Source organism: Notolepis coatsorum, assembly GCF_963971535.1.
Source record: "Notolepis coatsorum genome assembly, chromosome: 8".
Taxonomy (NCBI): domain Eukaryota; kingdom Metazoa; phylum Chordata; class Actinopteri; order Aulopiformes; family Paralepididae; genus Notolepis; species Notolepis coatsorum.
The window spans coordinates 35,514,541-35,534,852 of NC_140172.1; the positions used below are offsets into that span (position 1 = coordinate 35,514,541).

Consider the following 20,312-nt stretch of genomic DNA (forward strand, 5'->3'; position numbering starts at 1 on the left):
GAGAGGGGGACAGAGGCAGGTCCCTCCATGGGCAGACGAGAGGGGGACAGAGGCAGGTCCCTGTGTGGGCAGACGAGAGGGGGACAGAGGCAGGTCCCTGTGTGGGCAGACGAGAGGGGGACAGAGGCAGGTCCCTCCATGGGCAGACGAGAGGGGGACAGAGGCAGGTCCCTGTGTGGGCAGACGAGAGGGGGACAGAGGCAGGTCCCTGTGTGGGCAGACGAGAGGGGGACAGAGGCGGGTCCCTGTGGGCAGACGAGAGGGGGACAGAGGCAGGTCCCTGTGGGCAGACGAGAGGGGGACAGAGGCAAGTCCCTGTGTGGGCAGACGAGAGGGGGACAGAGGCAGGTCCCTGTGGGCAGACGAGAGGGGGACAGAGGCAGGTCCCTGTGTGGGCAGACGAGAGGGGGACAGAGGCAGGTCCCTGTGGGCAGACGAGAGGGGGACAGAGGCAGGTCCCTGTGTGGGCAGACGAGAGGGGGACAGAGGCAGGTCCCTGTGGGCAGACGAGAGGGGGACAGAGGCAGGTCCCTCTGTGGGCAGACGAGAGGGGGACAGAGGCAGGTCCCTGTGTGGGCAGACGAGAGGGGGACAGAGGCAGGTCCCTGTGTGGGCAGACGAGAGGGGGACAGAGGCAGGTCCCTGTGTGGGCAGACGAGAGGGGGACAGAGGCAGGTCCCTGTGTGGGCAGACGAGAGGGGGACAGAGGCAGGTCCCTGTGGGCAGACGAGAGGGGGACAGAGGCAGGTCCCTCCGTGGGCAGACGAGAGGGGGACAGAGGTGTGAGCGGGAGAGGGAGTGAGGAGGCAAAGCATGGGGGGGAAGGAGAGGAGAGAGGGAGAAGGAGGTGAGAGGGGAAAGGAGGAGAGGAGAGGGAGGAAAGGAGAGAGAGGGGAAAAGGAGGAGAGGGCCGGGGGAAGCAAGAGAGGGGAAAAGGAGAGGAGAGAGACAAAGGAAAGAAGGAGGGGAGGAGGAGGAGGAAGGAAGACAGGAAAGGAGAGAGGGAGGAGGTGTGAGGAGGTGAAGAGAACGATGTGAGGTCATGAAGACAGAGCAGGAAAAAGAGAAACAAGGAAATGAGAGGGGGAGAGGGGAAGGATGTGAGATCCCCCCCACCCCGTACACCCCCCACCCCCTCCACTGCATACACACACACACACACACACACACACACACAGCTGACATGGCACAGCTGTGACCTCATCATGACATCATCACCGTAGCACAGAGTGAGAGGGAGAGGGAGAGAGCACAAAGTTGTTTCCTTCCTTCTTTGTCTACTTACTCAGGGGTACTGCGGTAACATCGCATCCACATAAAATATACACGCTTTGGATTAGCTGTGTGAGCAGGTGCAACAATAACAACTGTCTTATTATGAAATATACACCAACGTAGGCAGACTGGAAGTATAGGCACAGGAACATGGTCAGTTAGAATGAACGAAATGATGACTTCAAGTAAAGAAACGGGGCTTTGGGATGGGAATGATAGGCTGACGTAAACCATGAACAATGAAATAAGAGGAAGATGGGTGGGTGGCTGCAGGAGCAGAATAGCCCTGCCTGAAGCCTATAGTAAACCATACAAATGAGAACCATTGAATTAAATGCTTCTAACTAGGGATGTTCGATATTGGCTTTTTTACCGATACCGATATACCGATAAACTTTTAATTTCCGATACCGATATCAACCGATACCGATATATGCAAGCACCCCCCCCCCCCCCCCCCCCAAAAACTGAATAATTTCAGGTAATTAACATTACATATCTCTTGCCGTGGAATTAACACCACATTATGCATACTTTTGACAATAAATAAAATCAGAATTTGATCTTACTTGCTTGCCTGGGTAAATAAAGGTTAAATAAATGTAAAAAAAATAAAACCCCGATACCGATCATTTCCGATATCACATTTTAATGCCAATATCGGTAGGCCTATAATATCGGACATCCCTAATTCTAACGTTTGAGACTCACTAGCTTACAAAACGCTAAACATTTCCTCTAAATGATGACCTAAATGCCTCAGACAGTCTGTGAGAAATGATCATTCAAAAATGTATAGTAACATATTTAGATGTGAGGCTGTTTTCCCACTTAAACAGCAATATCAATCGGTGATTGCAGGGGGGGGGGGGGGGGGGGGGGGGTCAAGTTGTCGATGTTAAAGATAAAACATGTTCACCATCAGTGAACACACGCACACACACACACAAGTATGTTTACATTGTGTAGTGTCTATTAGAATGCTGCGTTTAAACCTCTCAAAACGTTCCTATCAGTCATCATTGCACCTAATGTAAGTAGTGAATGAATGAATGAATGAATGAAAACTTTATTTAACAGATTGCAGAATGGGTTCAGTACGGCTCAATACACACAATTGCAGACCAGAGAAAGACGTTTGTCTTGTTTACATCAGGGTCCCCCATTTTCAATTCATAGTCACTCAAATGACAGTTGTAAAAACGGTTGTTGTATTCTGCACAGCCTGTGTGTCTGTTAAGGGGACAGGACACCCCCCCCCCCCCCCCCCACCACAGGCAGAAACTCCCCGCTCTGACTGAAGTGACGTCACCGCAGTTTCCCTGTGTGTTCCCATCCCGCTACAAATGTAGCTCCTCTCCGCCCCGCCCCGCCCCTCCCACCCTCCCTCCCCAAACCCGGCCGTGCCATTGGCTCAGAGAGACGTCACACACGGGATTATCTGTGTCGGGGTAGGTTGAATACACAGGACGCCAGCAGCGCCGAGAGAGGAGCGCTGCTCTGGAGAAACAAGCTCTGCGTTTAAAACGCCCAGGGAAGAGATCGCAACAATTACCAGCCTAGTTTTTTTCTCTTTCCACCTTCTCCCGGGTCCTCCCTCTCTCTCTCCGGTCCTCTCTCTCTCTCTCTCTCTCTCTCTCTCTCTCTCTCTCTCTCTCTCTCCGGTCCTCTCTCTCTCTCCGGTCCTCTCTCCCCGGTCCGGAATGACGTGGTCGTGAGGAATGCAGCACAGGTTTACCTGCTGGCCCCGCTGACAGGCGAGAAGTGGGGACTCGAACCTCCCGGGCGCACTTTTTTATTCCTACTACTCAAAATAAGAAGGACAGTTATTTCGCGTGTGACTTTTCTTGTGAAGGAGGGAGGAGGATGCCGTTTCGGATTGTAATAAGACTACTGTTCTAAAAAGAAAGAAAGAAAGAAAGAAAGAAGATCCAAAACCCCTTTTTCTCATCAGTTGCATGTGGCGATAGGCTAAAAGATAACAGTGCTTGTTGCCGGGTGAGGGACATCGAGGTTATGTTGTACGCTGCATTCTTCCGGATATATTGACACACTGTGCTGTAGCCTGTCTTCTGGTTGTAATCGGATTGTACATCATTCCACCAACAGCTGCAGCACCAACACTACCACTACCAGCAGCAGCGGTCCGACTCCGAGTGGAATATTTCTTTCCCCTTCTCCTCCTCCTCCTCCTCCCCCTCCTCCTCCGCTCCGGAGCCTGCTGGTCCGGCGGACAGTGGGAACACCATGGGGCTGCCCGCTCTGGAGTTCAGCGACTGCTACCTGGACAGCCCGCAGTTCAGGGAGCGGCTGAAGTCTCACGAGCTGGAGCTGGACAAGACCAACAAGTTCATCAAGGAGCTGATCAAAGACGGGAAGGCGCTGATCCAGACACTGAAAAGTAAGAGAGAGAGATAATAATTGTGTGTGTGTGTGCGCCGCCAGTAGGCAAGAGGTGTGTGAGGAAAGGGTTGGAGCAGAAGTTAAGGAGGCGAGGCGACCTGATGCTGAACATGGTGTAGCATCACCTGATGATGATGATGAGGACGATGCTGGTCATGATGATGATGATGATGATCCTCACTGGCACACTCTCTAGTGATCAGCATCAGTTCAATCTGTGGGATGATAGGGTGTTTTTGTAATGAGCGGAAGTTGTTCATTGTTAATACAGATGTGGACTTTAGTTACTACTACTACAACGGCTCTTGTGATTGGATCTCCACCACCGTCCCCTGATTGATTGTTCAGGATCACTCAGGCCGGCAGCCTCACTGGTGTCAGACGGTGTTCACAAGCAGCAGCAGAAGAGAGAGGCCCGGTGAACTCACTGCTCTGGTAGAAATACTGTCCTTCAACTGAACATAGCACTGCTGCTGCTGCTGCTGCTGCCATGAAGCACAGGACTATAGAGACTGTGGGTAGAGGCCTCACCCTGATGGGATGCTCTAGCCTCTTGCTGGCTTGAATGACACCTGTGACATTGGTGCTGTGGCCCGGAGCCTGAGCCCTGCTCTCTCCCTGGCTGGGGTCACTGTGTTGCGATGTGTGGAGTGTGAGTGTAACATGATAGTTGGAATGAATCCTCTGGTATTATCGCCCTTTGTCCAAATGATTCAAGATTCAAGAGTTTGTTCATCACATACATACCACCAGGGCATACAGTGAAATGCGGTTGGCCAATGAAGAGGATGTGCTTTTGATTGGACTTGATTGCTCGGTGCTGCTCCCTGGTGGCTTGGAGACCGGTGGTGGTGCTGGGCAGAGGGCTGTGCCATGACCCATTATGTAGGACAAACACCAGTCACAGTGCTTAGGGCAATATGACCTTTTGACTTGATTTTCAAAAGGAAAACGAGTGAGTGAGTGTTGACTAATACTAGGGGTCCTCATCACACTGGCTAACATTTGGTTGGTTGTTCATAAACCCTTATTAGCTATGTGGTAGCAGGCTATTATAGCGGAACACTCACTCCCTCATTCAGTCAACGTTTGTGTTTTAAGCCAATATTTGCCGCTTCCAGTAACTTGGCGTGTGTTGTATGAAGCTGCTCTGAGACAATGCTGTTACTTACATGGGCCGGTTCCAGTACGACGACCGAGAGAAGACAGGAGGTGAAATTACAGCCCTCCAGGGTTGGACTATAATATGTGATACTCACCTAAAGAGAATGAATCAAACAATTCAGCGAATCAGAGTCCGAAGTAAAAGCTTGTTTATGGCCAACTAAGAATAAGAATACATTGCATTATATATCTTGTATTTCTTTTTAGATATGTTGAAATAACACAGTTTAGTCCCTTTAGCTATATGCCCAGAATATCATATCACTATTATCTTTCTTAGTTTCAACCGTATTTCATTTTTTTAGCACAAATTACAATGTGATATGACATTATATTCTATCTTGTAATACAAGTGGTGCTGTTTAATTCAAAATGGTCTATTTTCTGTTATTTTTAATACTGCTGCAAGGACTTTTTCTTTCCTCGATTAACTTGATTTTTTTTTTATTGCTATATGTATGATGGTATAGTAGAAATGCATACTTTTGAATGGAACAATGATGGTATACCTCCATATTCGGTATACCTCCCAGCCATAATACGTAGATACGTACGTCCAGGTGTGTGTTATGAAAATAACCAACATGTTGTGTGTTGTTTTTTTCAACACACCCGAATGTGTTTAGTCAACGTCTTCTTTTTAAGAGTGTATGAGGCTTTTGTCTTGTGACATGGCAGAGTAATAACAGAGTACAGAGTGTACAGGTGCAGTACAATTGACCCACACATTACAAGGGCTATGCGGGACAATGCTGGGAGGTGTACTAGGCTTCACACGGCTAAAGCCAGAATAGGAAAACACTGGAATGTCCAGGGCAGACCGTGGCGGCGTGGCACGCCACGCACTCTGTTCCACTCTGTTCCAGCCTCAACCTTACCTGAAGTTTCCATTTCCTATCTACCTCTGATGGATGGTTTAAAAACAAAACAAACTGGTCATAAGCCAAGAACACGGAGGAGCTCTCTATTGCTCTCTATCACAAAGCCTCGTCAGCTGACTGTCAACTGTCTGGACAATTCTGCTATTGTCCATTAGGGAGATCTAGCAATCAGCATGACCTGATTTACTGAGGTCAGAGAGAAAGAGAGAGGGAGAGAGAGAGCGAGAGAGAGAGAGAGATCAACAGAGAGAGACACACACACAACAACAGAGAGAGACAGGGGAGAGAGAGACACACACACACTAACAGAGAGAGAGAGAGACATATATACAAAGCTAGAGAGAGAGACACACATACACATCAACAGAGAGAGACAGGGGAGGGAGAGAGCGAGACAAGTTCTCAAGTTTCTTTATTAGAAGTACAGAATACTTTTATACAAAATGCTTCTTTCTGTTACGCTCCAGAGACTGTGCTAGACAAAAATAGATAAGTATAAAATAAGTATAGCAAGTAAAAAATAGAAGTCACGTACGTAGACACAAGTGTTCAGTATGTACACATGTACAATGTTCAATGCAGAGTAGAAGTAACCGAGTTACCATACATTATTGTATGGCATACAATATAATATACAATATACTATATAGTGCAAAGCAGAAATGGGATGAGGTACAATTTAGGTACAATTTACAGTAAGGTGTAATGAGGTATGGGTTGTAGTGCAAATTCTTTGCCAATAAATATAAAGTGTGTCTAGGTGTTCTAAAGTGTGTAAAGTGGGTGCTGCAGTGTGTTGTTTGTTTAAAGTGAGTGTGTGCGTGTGGATGTGTGTCCTGTGAGTGCATGTGATGGTTGTTACATAGTGTTATTGTTCGTTGAGCATCCTGATGGCCTGGGGATAGAAGACACACACACACACACACACACTAACAGAGAGAGAGAGAGACTATACACAAATCGAGAGAGGGAGAGAGAGACGCATGCACATCAACAGAGAGAGACTCACACACACACACACACACACACACATACACACACACACACACACACACACACTAACAGAGAGAGAGAGACATTTATACAAAGTGAGAGAGAGACACACTATACACATCAACAGAGAGAGAGACAGGGGAGAGAGAGGGAGAGACACACACACATCAACAGAGAGAGAGAGGCATACAGTAAGTATACACCAACAGAGAGAGAGAGACACCCCCCCCCCCCCACACACACACACCCGCACACGCACACGCACACACACACACACACACACTCATGTACTAGCTATTGTTCCATTATAACAGCGTTATTGCTGCTGGGGCCCAGAATGCACCTGGCCAAATCTAAACAGTTCTATTTTTGTGAGCAGCTGAATTTTTCATAAGGAGTTTGAAGCTCTCAGTCATCTAAATAGTTAAAACTGTCAGCGTCAGCCAGCGTAAAACCATCACGAGTCACGCCACACCTTTCAATGCACCTCGACTCCCGTGGCGGCGATGTTCTCAAGAGGCCTAAGAGAGGCAGAATGACAGAACGGCTCCTTCCGGGACGCTCCCTCGGGTCCTGCTGCTGTCGCTAATTGCTTCTGGGTGTTGCCAGGGTGTTTGCTCCTCGCTGCTCAGCAGCCTCGCTCACATGTGTTTTGGTTGTAACCGCTACATGCGTGGTGTCACCGCAGAAAAGGGAACGCGACAACATTTCTATAAGCACCACGCGCAGCCATACCGCTCTCATCCCTTACCGGAGGGCTTTACCATGATTTATTCTGTACACAACCAACAAACATCCAGTCATTACGGTCATTACGGTGCCAGTCCATGATTGCTTTATGGCCCACGGGTGAATTTACATTAATAGTGATTTACTGGATTTGAAGACGTTTTTCACCCTGAAATGTGTTGTCTGAGCCGCTGATGACCGTTGTTTGTTTATATTGGTAAATCAGTGTTAAACAGACAGTGTAGTTCGAGCTGTGATCGGATAACATTGTTCTATAGAGCGTCTTAACGTTACCACATTCACATTTACATTTTGTCACTTACAGTAGCTGACGCTTTGATCCAAAGACACTTACAAGTCAGCAGGAAGGGTACAACAACTCTATCAGCTGAGTAATAATGTTCAAGTAAATATATATATATTTTTTGTATCCACTTTTTCTCCCAGTTTCTATTTTTCTCCCATCCCAATTTCGTATCATCCAATTCAACCCTCCCCTGTCTCGAACGCTGTTTCTTGCCTCCCACAAGCCGGCTGCAATGTGGACTAAGTCATACATAGCATGAGCCCCCTCCGATACTCGAGGTAACCGCAGTCGCATCTTTTCACCTGCGCGGCGTGATCTTTCAGCGTCAGGGGTCTGTGCTTTGGAGGGGCCCCGCCCCCGTCACTTCCTGATTCTCCTGCGCAGGCGCACCAACCGACCTGTAGGAGTCTCTGTCCACAACGCCCGATCCCCACCCACCAGCTTCCCACCCCCTAATACTGCCAAATGTGTATTAGTACGGACGACCAGCTAAACTGAAAGTAATGTGGAGCGCTGGGCTCGAACAGGCGAACCCAGCGTCTCCAGCATTCGTGGTGAGCGCCTTGCCCACTGCACCACGTAGCCGCCCGAAGTAACATTTTCTTTATGAATATAGGCTACCCAAAGTTTAGATGTGAAGTAAATGCCGGATTGTAACTTTAATGACGGTCCTGTGACGCTTAAACAAGGGGAACACAATGACATATTCCTGTATAGATGAAACCTTGTGTTACTTGGGAATAAGTACTTGTGAAGCAGCGTGTGGTTGCTGTTGCTGTGCACATCAGATGTTGGTTTGAGACGAGAAGAGTTTGTTGTTCCATCCTGGTGGTAGCTGTAGCACATACACACATACACACACACACTACACACATACACATACCGGTACAGATGCTTTTCAAACCTGTGGTCTTATACACACTCATGCAATCACGCAATCTCATTGTTTGTGAGGGCATACACACAGAAACTAATGGACTCCTCGGCTCTCACACACATTTATAGACACACGTCACACACGACACACACACACACGACACACACACACACACACACACACACACACACACACACACACACACACACACACACACACACACACACACACACACACACACACACACACACACACACACACACACACACACACACACACACACACACACACACACACGCAGCAGCAGCTATTCCCCAGTTTGTGTTCCCCAGATGTTGTGTAAGGCCAGATCCAACCTGTTATTATGTAGCCAGTTGAAATGCTTAATCACCTAAACTAACCCTAATTACCGGCTAGGGCTTTTACTGCTGGATGTTTTGACATCTTAAATAACACACTGACACAATGTTTCCCCGGTTTGCAGCTGACCCAGTAGTTTAGGGAAAGGTGTGAGGGGCGATCCTAGTGGAGAAGGCTGGGGTCTAGATCCCATATCCTGGAAGGACGTTGCCATGGGAATCGTCACTTCTTGATGCAAAGCCATAATTCGTAATAATTTTCACAGAAATGGTTGTTTGTTTATAAACCTATCCCGACCCTTTATCTTAACCCTTAACGTTAACCACTCAAAACACCTAAGAATTAGAAATAACTAGGGATGCTCGATATTGGCTTTTTTACCTATACCGATATTGTCCAACTCTTAATTTCCGATACCGATATGAACCGATACCGATATATGCAGGGTCCCCCCCCCCCCCCCCCCCAAAAACGGAATAATTTCAGGTAATTAACATTACATATCTCTTGTTGTGGAATTAACACAACATTATGCATACTTTTGACAATAAATAAAACCAGAATTTGTTCTTACTTGCTTGCCTGGGTAAATAAAGGTTATAGAAATCTAAAGTATTTTTATTTCTTTTTTTGAAAACCGATACCGATATTTTCCGATATCACATTTTAATGCCAATATCGGCCGATAATATCGGACATCCCTAGAAATAACATGTAAGCATGTAATAACGTGCTTCCCGGCTATGGGATCTAGACACTATCTTTGAAAAAGAGGGGAGGTTCATAGATGTTTGGCAGCCATGTTATCCACACACCTCATCTTCTGACTAGGATACAACCTCAGTCATGTTGCCTTGGATACTGAACATAATTGACGTTTGAGCATAAAACAAGCCCAGGACCAAACCGACCGGACTAATTTAATGGACCAACAGACTACGTTCAGTTGCTACGTTCACACTGCTGCATGCCATAGTGCTCAATTCTGATTTAATGCTCAGATCGGATCTTTCTTGTATGGCATTTTTTTTTTTTTTTTTAATGTGGCCAATATCAGATTCCAGTGTGAACTGGTGACACTTCTGAACTGACCCCCGCATGCGCAAATTAACAATAAAGAAGATGGACGTAAGAAATGATGACGAATGTCAATCTAGAGTGACGTGTAAGTCGCATGTAAGTCGCATGGCTGTTCATATACTGTGTCTGATTTAGGATCACATTATGAAAGTGGCCCAAATGAAAATTGAAAAGATGAGATTCAATGTTATATGTGTTTAGGGCTGTCCCCGACTAAGGATTTGGATGGTCGACTAGGATTGGCCAAAATTTGCCGTTAGTCGACTATTGGTCGACTTAAAAAAAAAAAAAAAAAAGAAAAAAAGTATAATATTTTTAATTTAATTTTCTTTTAATCTTTTTTTTTATCATTCCATTTGGGCTGTGGGGGGTGCTTAATGTCTGAAGGAGTCGACTGAAGGCTTCTTGTCCTCTGCAAAAGCATGCAATTGGTCCACTGATGGATACATCTTGATATTTGTTTAGTATAGTGTGTTCATTAGATGGGTGAAATCCTCTTTCAGTGCCTCTGTGCCTGTTTTCCGATATCACATTTTAATGCCAATATCGGCCGATAATATCGGACATCCCTAGAAATAACATGTAAGCATGTAATAACGTGCTTCCCGGCTATGGGATCTAGACACTATCTTTGAAAAAGAGGGGAGGTTCATAGATGTTTGGCAGCCATGTTATCCACACACCTCATCTTCTGACTAGGATACAACCTCAGTCATGTTGCCTTGGATACTGAACATAATTGACGTTTGAGCATAAAACAAGCCCAGGACCAAACCGACCGGACTAATTTAATGGACCAACAGACTACGTTCAGTTGCTACGTTCACACTGCTGCATGCCATAGTGCTCAATTCTGATTTAATGCTCAGATCGGATCTTTCTTGTATGGCATTTTTTTTTTTTTTTTAAATGTGGCCAATATCAGATTCCAGTGTGAACTGGTGACACTTCTGAACTGACCCCCGCATGCGCAAATTAACAATAAAGAAGATGGACGTAAGAAATGATGACGAATGTCAATCTAGAGTGACGTGTAAGTCGCATGTAAGTCGCATGGCTGTTCATATACTGTGTCTGATTTAGGATCACATTATGAAAGTGGCCCAAATGAAAATTGAAAAGATGAGATTCAATGTTATATGTGTTTAGGGCTGTCCCCGACTAAGGATTTGGATGGTCGACTAGGATTGGCCAAAATTTGCCGTTAGTCGACTATTGGTCGACTTAAAAAAAAAAAAAAAAAAGAAAAAAAGTATAATATTTTTAATTTAATTTTCTTTTAATCTTTTTTTTTATCATTCCATTTGGGCTGTGGGGGGTGCTTAATGTCTGAAGGAGTCGACTGAAGGCTTCTTGTCCTCTGCAAAAGCATGCAATTGGTCCACTGATGGATACATCTTGATATTTGTTTAGTATAGTGTGTTCATTAGATGGGTGAAATCCTCTTTCAGTGCCTCTGTGCCTGTTTTCTTAGGCAGTTAGCCTCTGGTATGCGTGCCATGCCATTAGCGTTAGCCACGCTTCTATGCCTATTTTCTTTTGAAAAAAATGATAAAAAAAAAAATTACATTTTTATCTTTTTTTTAAAATTATATTCGACTAAGAGGTTGGCCAGTCGACTACGGCCCCTTTCGACCGATTAGTCGACTAATCGATTAATAGGGGTCAGCCCTATATGTGTTCCTCACACACTTGTCATGAAAGAATCAAGATTTGACCAAATCCGACTTGGCCCACTCTCACCTGCAGTGTGCCTAAAGAGGGCACACACGGCCCCACCAGCCATATCACTGTGTGTCGTTCAACACTATCCCTACATTCCGCTGGGCTGAACATCGCTCCGTTCCCAAACATCATCTTTGTGACAAGGACAGATCTTTGTTGCTTGTCCCCGGTGGCTCTGGTGCGTCTCATGAAGTGATGATGACGTCATCATCACGGGTATGAATCTCACTCCCCACCGTTGACATGTCATCATCGGCCCCGTCTTCCTCTGTCGTGGTGACTGATTGTGGGAAGAAAACATTGATTGGCCTCAGTGCTGAGATGTAGACGATCACACTGACCGACCAACCAATCAATGATCTGGGTAAAAAAAAACACTGTATACCACCGGTACTATAAATAGCCCTTTCTGTCGATGCCTCCCAGTCACCTCTGTGAGGTCATGGTCTTCTAGAATGACAAAGCTGTTTTCAACATTTCCTGGAGTTATAGAACACACACACACACACACACACACACACACACACACACACTGCGAAGGTATGACTTTATCATTCTGTCACACATATCATCTTCCATAAGCATTAAACCGTGGCCTGAACAGATGGAACAAGAGAGCTCATATCTCAGGGTGGAGCTGGTTAGTAGAAGCTGTAGGTTTAAAAACTCACACGTGTTTCTCTGCATGCGTGTCCGTCCAGTTTTTGTATGCATCATGATGCATGTGTTCGAGTTTCATGCGCGTGTCCAGTTTTTGTATGCATGTGTTTGTGTGTGTCCAGTTCCTGTATGCATATTTGTGTGTGTGTGTGTGTGTGTGTATGTGCGCGCATGCACACTTATACAGTATATGTGTGTGTGTCCGTCCAGGGTCTACACTGTGTAACCTGAGAGTGTGTATTCTGACCTCCACCAGGCAGGCGGATGGGGTGACCACACCAGATGGAAGATTACAGATGACATAGAGACTCTCAGGTCTAATTTACACTAGAGAGAGAGGGAGGGAGTTGGAGGGAGGGAGGGAGGGATGGAGAGAGAGGGAGTTGGAGGGAGGGAGGGAGGGATGGAGAGAGAGAGAGAGAGACGGGGGTGGGGGGGGTGGAGAGAGAGAGGGCGCAGAAAGACTGGGGAAAGAGACGGAGAGACGGATGCAGAAATAGAAACGGAGAGGAATAAAGAGAACAGGATACAGACAGAGAGAGTCGGTGTCTCTGTGAGACGGGACAGTGGAATCGGAGCGTATATGAATGAACCGGGACGTAGAGTCGTCCCGCTGTGTGATCTGAGCACAAAGAATCACTTCATTATGACGGCGCTCCGCGTTTTTTTTTAATTTTTTTTTTACTACAGTGCAATATTTAACTTTTCTGCCATATTGCCTCTAGCATACAAAGAAGACACATTATTTGAGTGTTCCGTAACTCCTGAAATGATTCTACTCCACTCGTTGGCACAGTGTTGCTAATGACTTGTGTTAACAGGTAGTGTTTTAGCTGTCTCCTAGCAATAAAAAAAAGCCAGCCACTGTTTCTTTGAGGTCAGGCTGGGCCACATGGCCCACATATATCACCATCTTTTTCGTAGTTTCGACAGTATAATGTAGGGCTGGGCGATATGACGATATTATATAAATATCGGGTACAGTTCATTAACGATACACGCGTGCGTTCAGGCGAGATAGCGGTGCCACCGCGGAGCGTGCGTTCAGGCGGGATAACGGTGCCACCGCGCGTGCGTTCAGGTGGGATAGCGGTGCCACCGCGGAGCGTGCGTTCAGGCGGGATAACGGTGCCACCGCGCGTGCGTTCAGGCGGGATAGCGGTGCCACCGCGCGTGCGTTCAGGCGGGATAGCGGTGCCACCGCGCGTGCGTTCAGGCGGGATAGTGGTGCCACCGCACGTGCGTTCAGGCGGCACGGCAGCGCTCAGGAATCATAGGCAGGGTCCTGGCAAAATGCTGCAGCCGAGCCTGTGGCGACCCGCATCTCCGACGGCGCGCACCGCGCAGTGATCAATATGATACATTTGACATGCATGACGCGCGACGAGTCGCTGGTCGCGGAGCAGCGGAGAGAAAACTAAAAGATCACAAGCCTTTTCTTTCTTTCTCTCTTTTCTCTCGACGCACAACTTTCCAAAAATTATTCCAAATATTCCCGGGGGTCCAAACGAAGAGACAGGGCCGTCCTTGAGATCGTTCTTGATGGCGAACACGGTGGTGGTGTCGGTTTCCAAATGCTGTCACGGGAAGTCGATTTCTTCCATCACCGAAAGGCCAAAAAAGCCACGTTTCCATTTCCTTTAGCCACATTTGGCGCATGGCGGTGGTGATGTCAAGCCCTGCACTGCTTGCAAAATTCTATTTATTTTTTTATTAAAGATCAAAGAAGAAGATCCTGGGTTCGATTCCCTTTATTCCTTTATTTGTAGCACACATTGCAACGTAGTCATGCAGCGAACACACACATGCGATTAGGGCTGGGTTTAAAAAATCTATTTCCCAATTCTGAATCGATCTTCATTTGAATGAGCGCTTATCGATTCCTAAAATCCCAAGATCAATCTTCCAACAAAAAAAATATATGTATTTTTTTTATCCCCCAATTTAGTCGTTATGCCAATTCACTTCCTGGTCCTTGCGCGCATTGCCCCACTGTCGGTCTGGGAAGGGTGTAGACCAGGGGTCTGCAATTAAGTTTGGCCTCGGGATAGGCATTTTCCATTGGTTCTCCCAGCCCACGTGACCATTTCTAGCATTTCCATTGGCTATAGTGACAGACATACATAGATAATGATTGTGGAAATACAACAAATCTACAAAACCACTTACTGAGACATCACCCAGACGTGACATATGCAAAAGCCAATGTTCCAATAAAAAGTACATTCATGTAACTGCTTGAGAGTAAATTCTTAATGTAAACATTGATATTTTTAACAATGCAGCATGTTAGAGGGTTCCTTGAACCATTACAATTTTATAGCATTGAATCGAATTTAATCAGAAATTGAATCGATTCGGGACCTTGTGAATCGGAATCGAATCGTTTTGGGAAATCAGTGGCAATACCCAGCCCTACATGCGATGGTGGAGCAGTGCAGTGAGGAAGAGGTGGAGTGGTTCAGTGAGGAAGAGGTGGAGCTGATCAGTGAGGAAGAGGTGGAGTGGTTCAGTGAGGAAGAGGTGGAGTGGTTCAGTGAGGAAGAGGTGAAGTGGTTCAGTGAGGAAGAGGTGGAGCTGATCAGTGAGGAAGAGGTGGAGTGGTTCAGTGAGGAAGAGGTGGAGTGGTTCAGTGAGGAAGAGGTGGAGTGGTTCAGTGAGGAAGAGGTGGAGTGGTTCAGTGAGGAAAAGGCTTGTGTCTCACTCTGTTTTCCTCCTCATACGTCTCCACAGATCACCCACTGTGCTGCTTTAGTGAGCAGTAATGGAGGTAATAGTAGTCATTCACTGGCTGGACTGTCAACCACGCTGATGGATGGGGGACTAACACACACACACACACACACACACATGCACACACTGTGACCGTGACTAATTTGCAGTTCTGGGACACGGAGGGAGGGAATCCACTTTGTAATGGTACAAACCAAAAGAAGAATATGTGTTGAGGGGGTGGGAGAGAGAGAGAGAGAGAGAGAGGTGAGGAGGGAGCGAGAGAGATATGAGGAAGGACTCAAGGAGAGAGAGAAGAGAGAGATATATGAGGAGGAAGAGAGGTGAGGAGGGAGAGAGAGAGGTGAGGAGGCAGGAGGGAGAGAGAGAGAGGTGAGGAGGGAGAGAGAGAGAGAGGGTGAGGAGGGAGAGAGAGAGAGGTGAGGAGGGAGAGAGAGAGGTGAGGAGGGAGAGAGAGAGAGGTGAGGAGGGAGAGAGAGGTGAGGAGGGAGAGAGAGAGAGGTGAGGAGGGAGAGAGAGAGATATGAGGAGGGTTCAGTCTTGTCTTACACAACATTGTTTTTAAAGAAACACACGGCTGCAGATGAGAGTGGGGTAGTAGACGTGGGGGGCTTAGGGTCTGACGGCATTCCTTTGAATACATCACATGGTAACAAAGGGGAAGAGATTTGTGTGTGTGTGTGTGTGCATATCTGGTATGCATGGCCGTGTGTTTGCATTTCAAGTACATTTCTGCCCATGAGTGTGTGTTCTTACTGCTTGTGTGTGTGTGTGTGTGTGTGTGTGTGTGTGTGTGTGTGTGTCTACTGCAGTGGGGGTTGAGGGTCTTCCTCTAGCAGTGACGTGTAGAGGAGGAAATTAGGGCACGACTCAGCTCTGCTCTCTGGTTATTGTTGCCTTGCCTTTGTCAGGGGTGGCTTGTGCACACACGCACACGCACACACACAGCGAAATTAACTTTTTGACTCACCGGCCAGTGGCGGGTAGATGGGAAGAATCTACCCGCCAAGCATATTTCTTACCTGCCAAATTTTTTTTGATTAAAAATATATATATATATATTTTATATAATTTAAAAAAAAAAAAATATATATTATATAATCATACTTGTAGTTGTATTATCTGCGAGACATCGCCACCACGCAATAAGTCAAAATGCTCGCTATCTGCAAACAGCTCCACTGTCTGTGTGTATACTTGAGTAGCCTCCAGCTCCAGCAAGGATTCTCCGGCCCTGCAGCTAGACCCTATATTCAGCTAGACCCTACATTCAGCATGCAAGGATTCTCCGGCGATGCAGCTGGACCCTATTGATATAACGTTACGGTTCTTTTGTCAAATCACATTCAACATGCCCTCAGCTAGAATACGCATTCAATCAATGTTATAAGACATTGATATCAGGAGCTATCTGTAGCTACTGCTAGCCCGGTAGATAACGTTAAGACAATTTAGTTTACTGGGACAGCTAGATCTAACGTGAGCTAGCTAGCTAACGTGAGCTAGCTAACGAGGGAACGGAGGTATTATGCACTCGAGTCGACTATTGCTGGAGCATTTGTTGATATCAGCAGCTATCAGTAGCTAGCCAGCTAGATACCGTTAGACAATGCCTCGTCATGTATTAAACTAAAAGTGAATAGTTGACTGGGTCATTGTTTAAACAGTAACGGTAGCTCATGGAGGTCCGCTCTTCTAGACTAGAGCAGACTGCCTCTGTGTTGACAGGAGCACTGCGAGCAGAAGCCCTTAGCCAATAGCAGGGCTGTACAGTGCGACGAGCTCGTCGCAAATTGCCCCTTTAATTGGCCGTTGCGATTGGTAAATAATATTTGGGGGCGGGCTTGCGAGTAGGGATTTCAAGCCTTGCATTCGCATTTCACTCCTAAATTATCCAAGCCGTGTGATGACGCCACTCACGCGAGCTGAGCACTCAGGTATGAGAGTGGGGAAAATCGATTGAGCACTCTGATAGACTGGCTGACTGTCTGATTTAGCTATGCCTATGAAGAAAAGTAAAGTTAGTATTGCTTCATATTTTCGACGCGTTCCACCTCCTAGTGAGCCGTCGAATGAAAATGTGACCGTCGAGAACATTGAGCCAGCAGTGGCAGTAGCCACCACCGCAGACCTGCCTTTGTACTAGGGTTGGATGCAGTTCCCTGTTGGTCAGTCTGTGTCTGTTATTCCATCTTCTTCTGCTCTGTTTAACGTTATACACTTCAAATAGTGCAGCATGTTTGAGAGTGCTCCCTTGACTGAGAGGATGGCTAGAGGATGGCCGGAACCACGAGAACTTTTATTAAACATTCTATTAAACATTCTGATATTTCCGCGGGTCTCGTGCAGTGGTCTCGTGCCACTGTCAACTAAAGCGAGCACTCGGAAGACACGCACCGTTTGACAGTGATATGCGCACTGACAGTCGGCGCAGTTGACATTTTCCAAGTGGGGGAAAATAAATCCTCTTCGTCCCGACTGTGTCCCGGCCCCGTGGAGGATTTTTCTTCATCCCAAATACATATTTTATTTCCCCCGGGACGACGGGACGGTGTTAGTCTCAAGCCCTGTCGTCGTATACCATTATCGATCCCCAGGTACTGGTTCAAATGTGAACGGTACCCAACCCTAACTGTTCAAAACGAAACGTCCCATTAAACTAAATAGTTCAGATAGCTCCTGATATCAATGTCTTATAACACTGAGTCGATGCGTATTCGAGCTGAGGGCACGCTGAATATAGTCAATAGGGTCCAGCTGCAGCGCCGGAGAATCCTGGCCGTAGCTGGAGGCTACAGTATAGGTCCAGCTGCAGCTCCGGAGAATCCTGGCCGTAGCTGGAGGCTACTCGAGTACACACAGACAGTGGAGCTGGTTGCATATAGCGAGCATTTTGACTTGTTGCGTGGTGGCGATGTCTCGCAGATAATACAACTACAAGTATGATTATATAATATATATATATTATTAAAAGAAAATGATATAAAATTATTTTTTTTATTTTTTTTAAATAAAAAACAATTGATATAAATAATGGTAAAATTGTTATTTAAAAATGTGCCCCTAAAAATATTGTGCCCCTAGTGAAAAAGCTTAGCGTACAGCCCTGAATAGTATCCCGCTGCAGGGCTGGGCGGATATGACTTCAAAATAAGAGTATCATACGAACCTAATGTTGCTCACTGCCGGAGCCATCGATATTATGACTGGAGATGCGCTTGGGGCGGAAATGAGACCCGCACAGATTTTCAAAATAAGAGTATCGTTATGAACTTGATTGATTACACGCCACACGGCGGGCAGCCCTCTAAGTGTCAAGCGCCAAAGGTAAAAACTGAGCGCCCCTGGCGGGCGACAGGCTTTAGTTTCGGTCCCTGCGCACACACACACGCACACACACACACAGAGACAGACACAGACACAGACACAGACACACACACACACACACACACACACACACACACACACACACACACACACACACACACACACACACACACACACACACACACACATACATTACATTATATAATCATACATACTAGGGCTGCTCAATTATGGCAAAAATCATAATCACGATTATTCTGGATTACATTGATTTGAGAACATCATATGTTCTCCCTTTCTGTCCTCTTCTACACGTTACATCAGTGTTTCCCAAACTTGCGGACCCGTTTTTATTGGGTCGCCACTAAAAATATTTATACAATTTTTTTTTTTTTTTTTTTTATTGTAGGTGTGTTGATTCAGTTTGGCACCACATACTTATTTGAATCTGGGTTTTCTACTCTAGCATACCTGAAATACAAATACAGAAACAGAGTCAGACTAAATGCTCAGCATGACCTCAGAATAGCACTTTCAAAAACCAAGCCCAGAATAGAAAACTTCAACCAGCCACATACCGCATTAGATTTCATTGTGCCATAGTTGAAATATTATACCCCTTCTAGCATGAATAGAATTCAGTAGAATTTTTAAATAAGTCAGTACAAATTAATCAGAATGTTGCTCAATGTTGGGGTTTAAGGTTGAGGGACGGAGGGAGGGGGTAAGAAATGGAGAGTTGAAAAAGCGGTGAGAAATAGAAAGGAGAGTAGAACAGTTTTTAAAAGTGTTAAAAAATTGTATGTACATATGTTATGAGGTGGTGAGCAACTTAACATTACACTCTGAATATTGCTGTGATGTACTTTTATAATTAAATAAATACATTTCATATACATTTGAGATTCATGGTTTGTTGTGTTCTTTATCAGTAGTCTATAAATGTATGTTATGGCAATTCATGATGTATTTTTGTAAGTTTGGGTCCCGGGGAAACACCAAATTTCTCTTTTGGGTCTCGAGCTGAAAAAGTTTGGGAACCCCTGCGTTACATGATGGCTGGCTCCCTCCCTGTCAACAGCAGCTGAAACAACAGTTTGGGGGAGGGGCGGAGCACCCCGCTGTGAAGGATGGGTGCATTGGCAAAATGAGAGCAACACGGCATGTGGCACAATAATTGTTTTATCTCGATTGTCTTGTTTTCATGATCGTGGGAAGCCAACTTCGTAATTGAAATTGAAACTCGATTAATCACCCAGCCCTAATACATATATGGGAAACGGTAAATGGACTGCATTTATAGCCAGGAGGAGCCGGAATCAAACCGGGAACCTTTAGATGACCGCTCTACCTCCTGAGCCACTGTCGCCCCACTATCGACATGCATACATCCATACTGTACATATATACCTACATACATACACATAGACGCCTGCGTAATGGAGCATTCGGAGCATCTGCTCTCCCACTATTGAACTTGGGGGAGCAAAGGTATGCTCTTGCTCCACCACTTTTTGATCATATGAAAAATATGATATATCCCCCCCCAATATATAAATGTAACCATAACTACGTAATTTCAATCAAATTAATAATACGCAATGACACTTAATAGCAAGTTTTTAAGTTTCCAAAGATTGCGACCCCCCGTGCCCCCCCATATGGTTTGATCCAGTGCCTCTCCCACCCCCAGCAGAGCAGACAGTGGCGCACGACGCTGGCGCTGCAGGTAGGCTGAGTGTAAATATCAGTGTGTCATTTGGTGGCAGGCAGGATTTTCCAGTAAGTTATTCAAACA

General features: G+C 46.1%; 1 protein-coding gene across 1 annotated transcript in view; it reads left to right on the forward strand.

The window, feature by feature from the left end:
• Window positions 1-2,972: 2,972 nt before the first annotated feature.
• The window catches only part of LOC311233397 (rho GTPase-activating protein 26-like), a 218,321-nt gene continuing 200,981 nt past the window's right edge, over window positions 2,973-20,312 (forward strand). Inside the window, exon 1 of the mRNA XM_084320371.1 lies at window positions 2,973-3,676. Within this exon, the coding sequence (XP_084176497.1) occupies window positions 3,523-3,676 (154 nt within the window). The 5' untranslated portion in view covers window positions 2,973-3,522. The remainder of the gene's footprint in view (window positions 3,677-20,312) is intronic.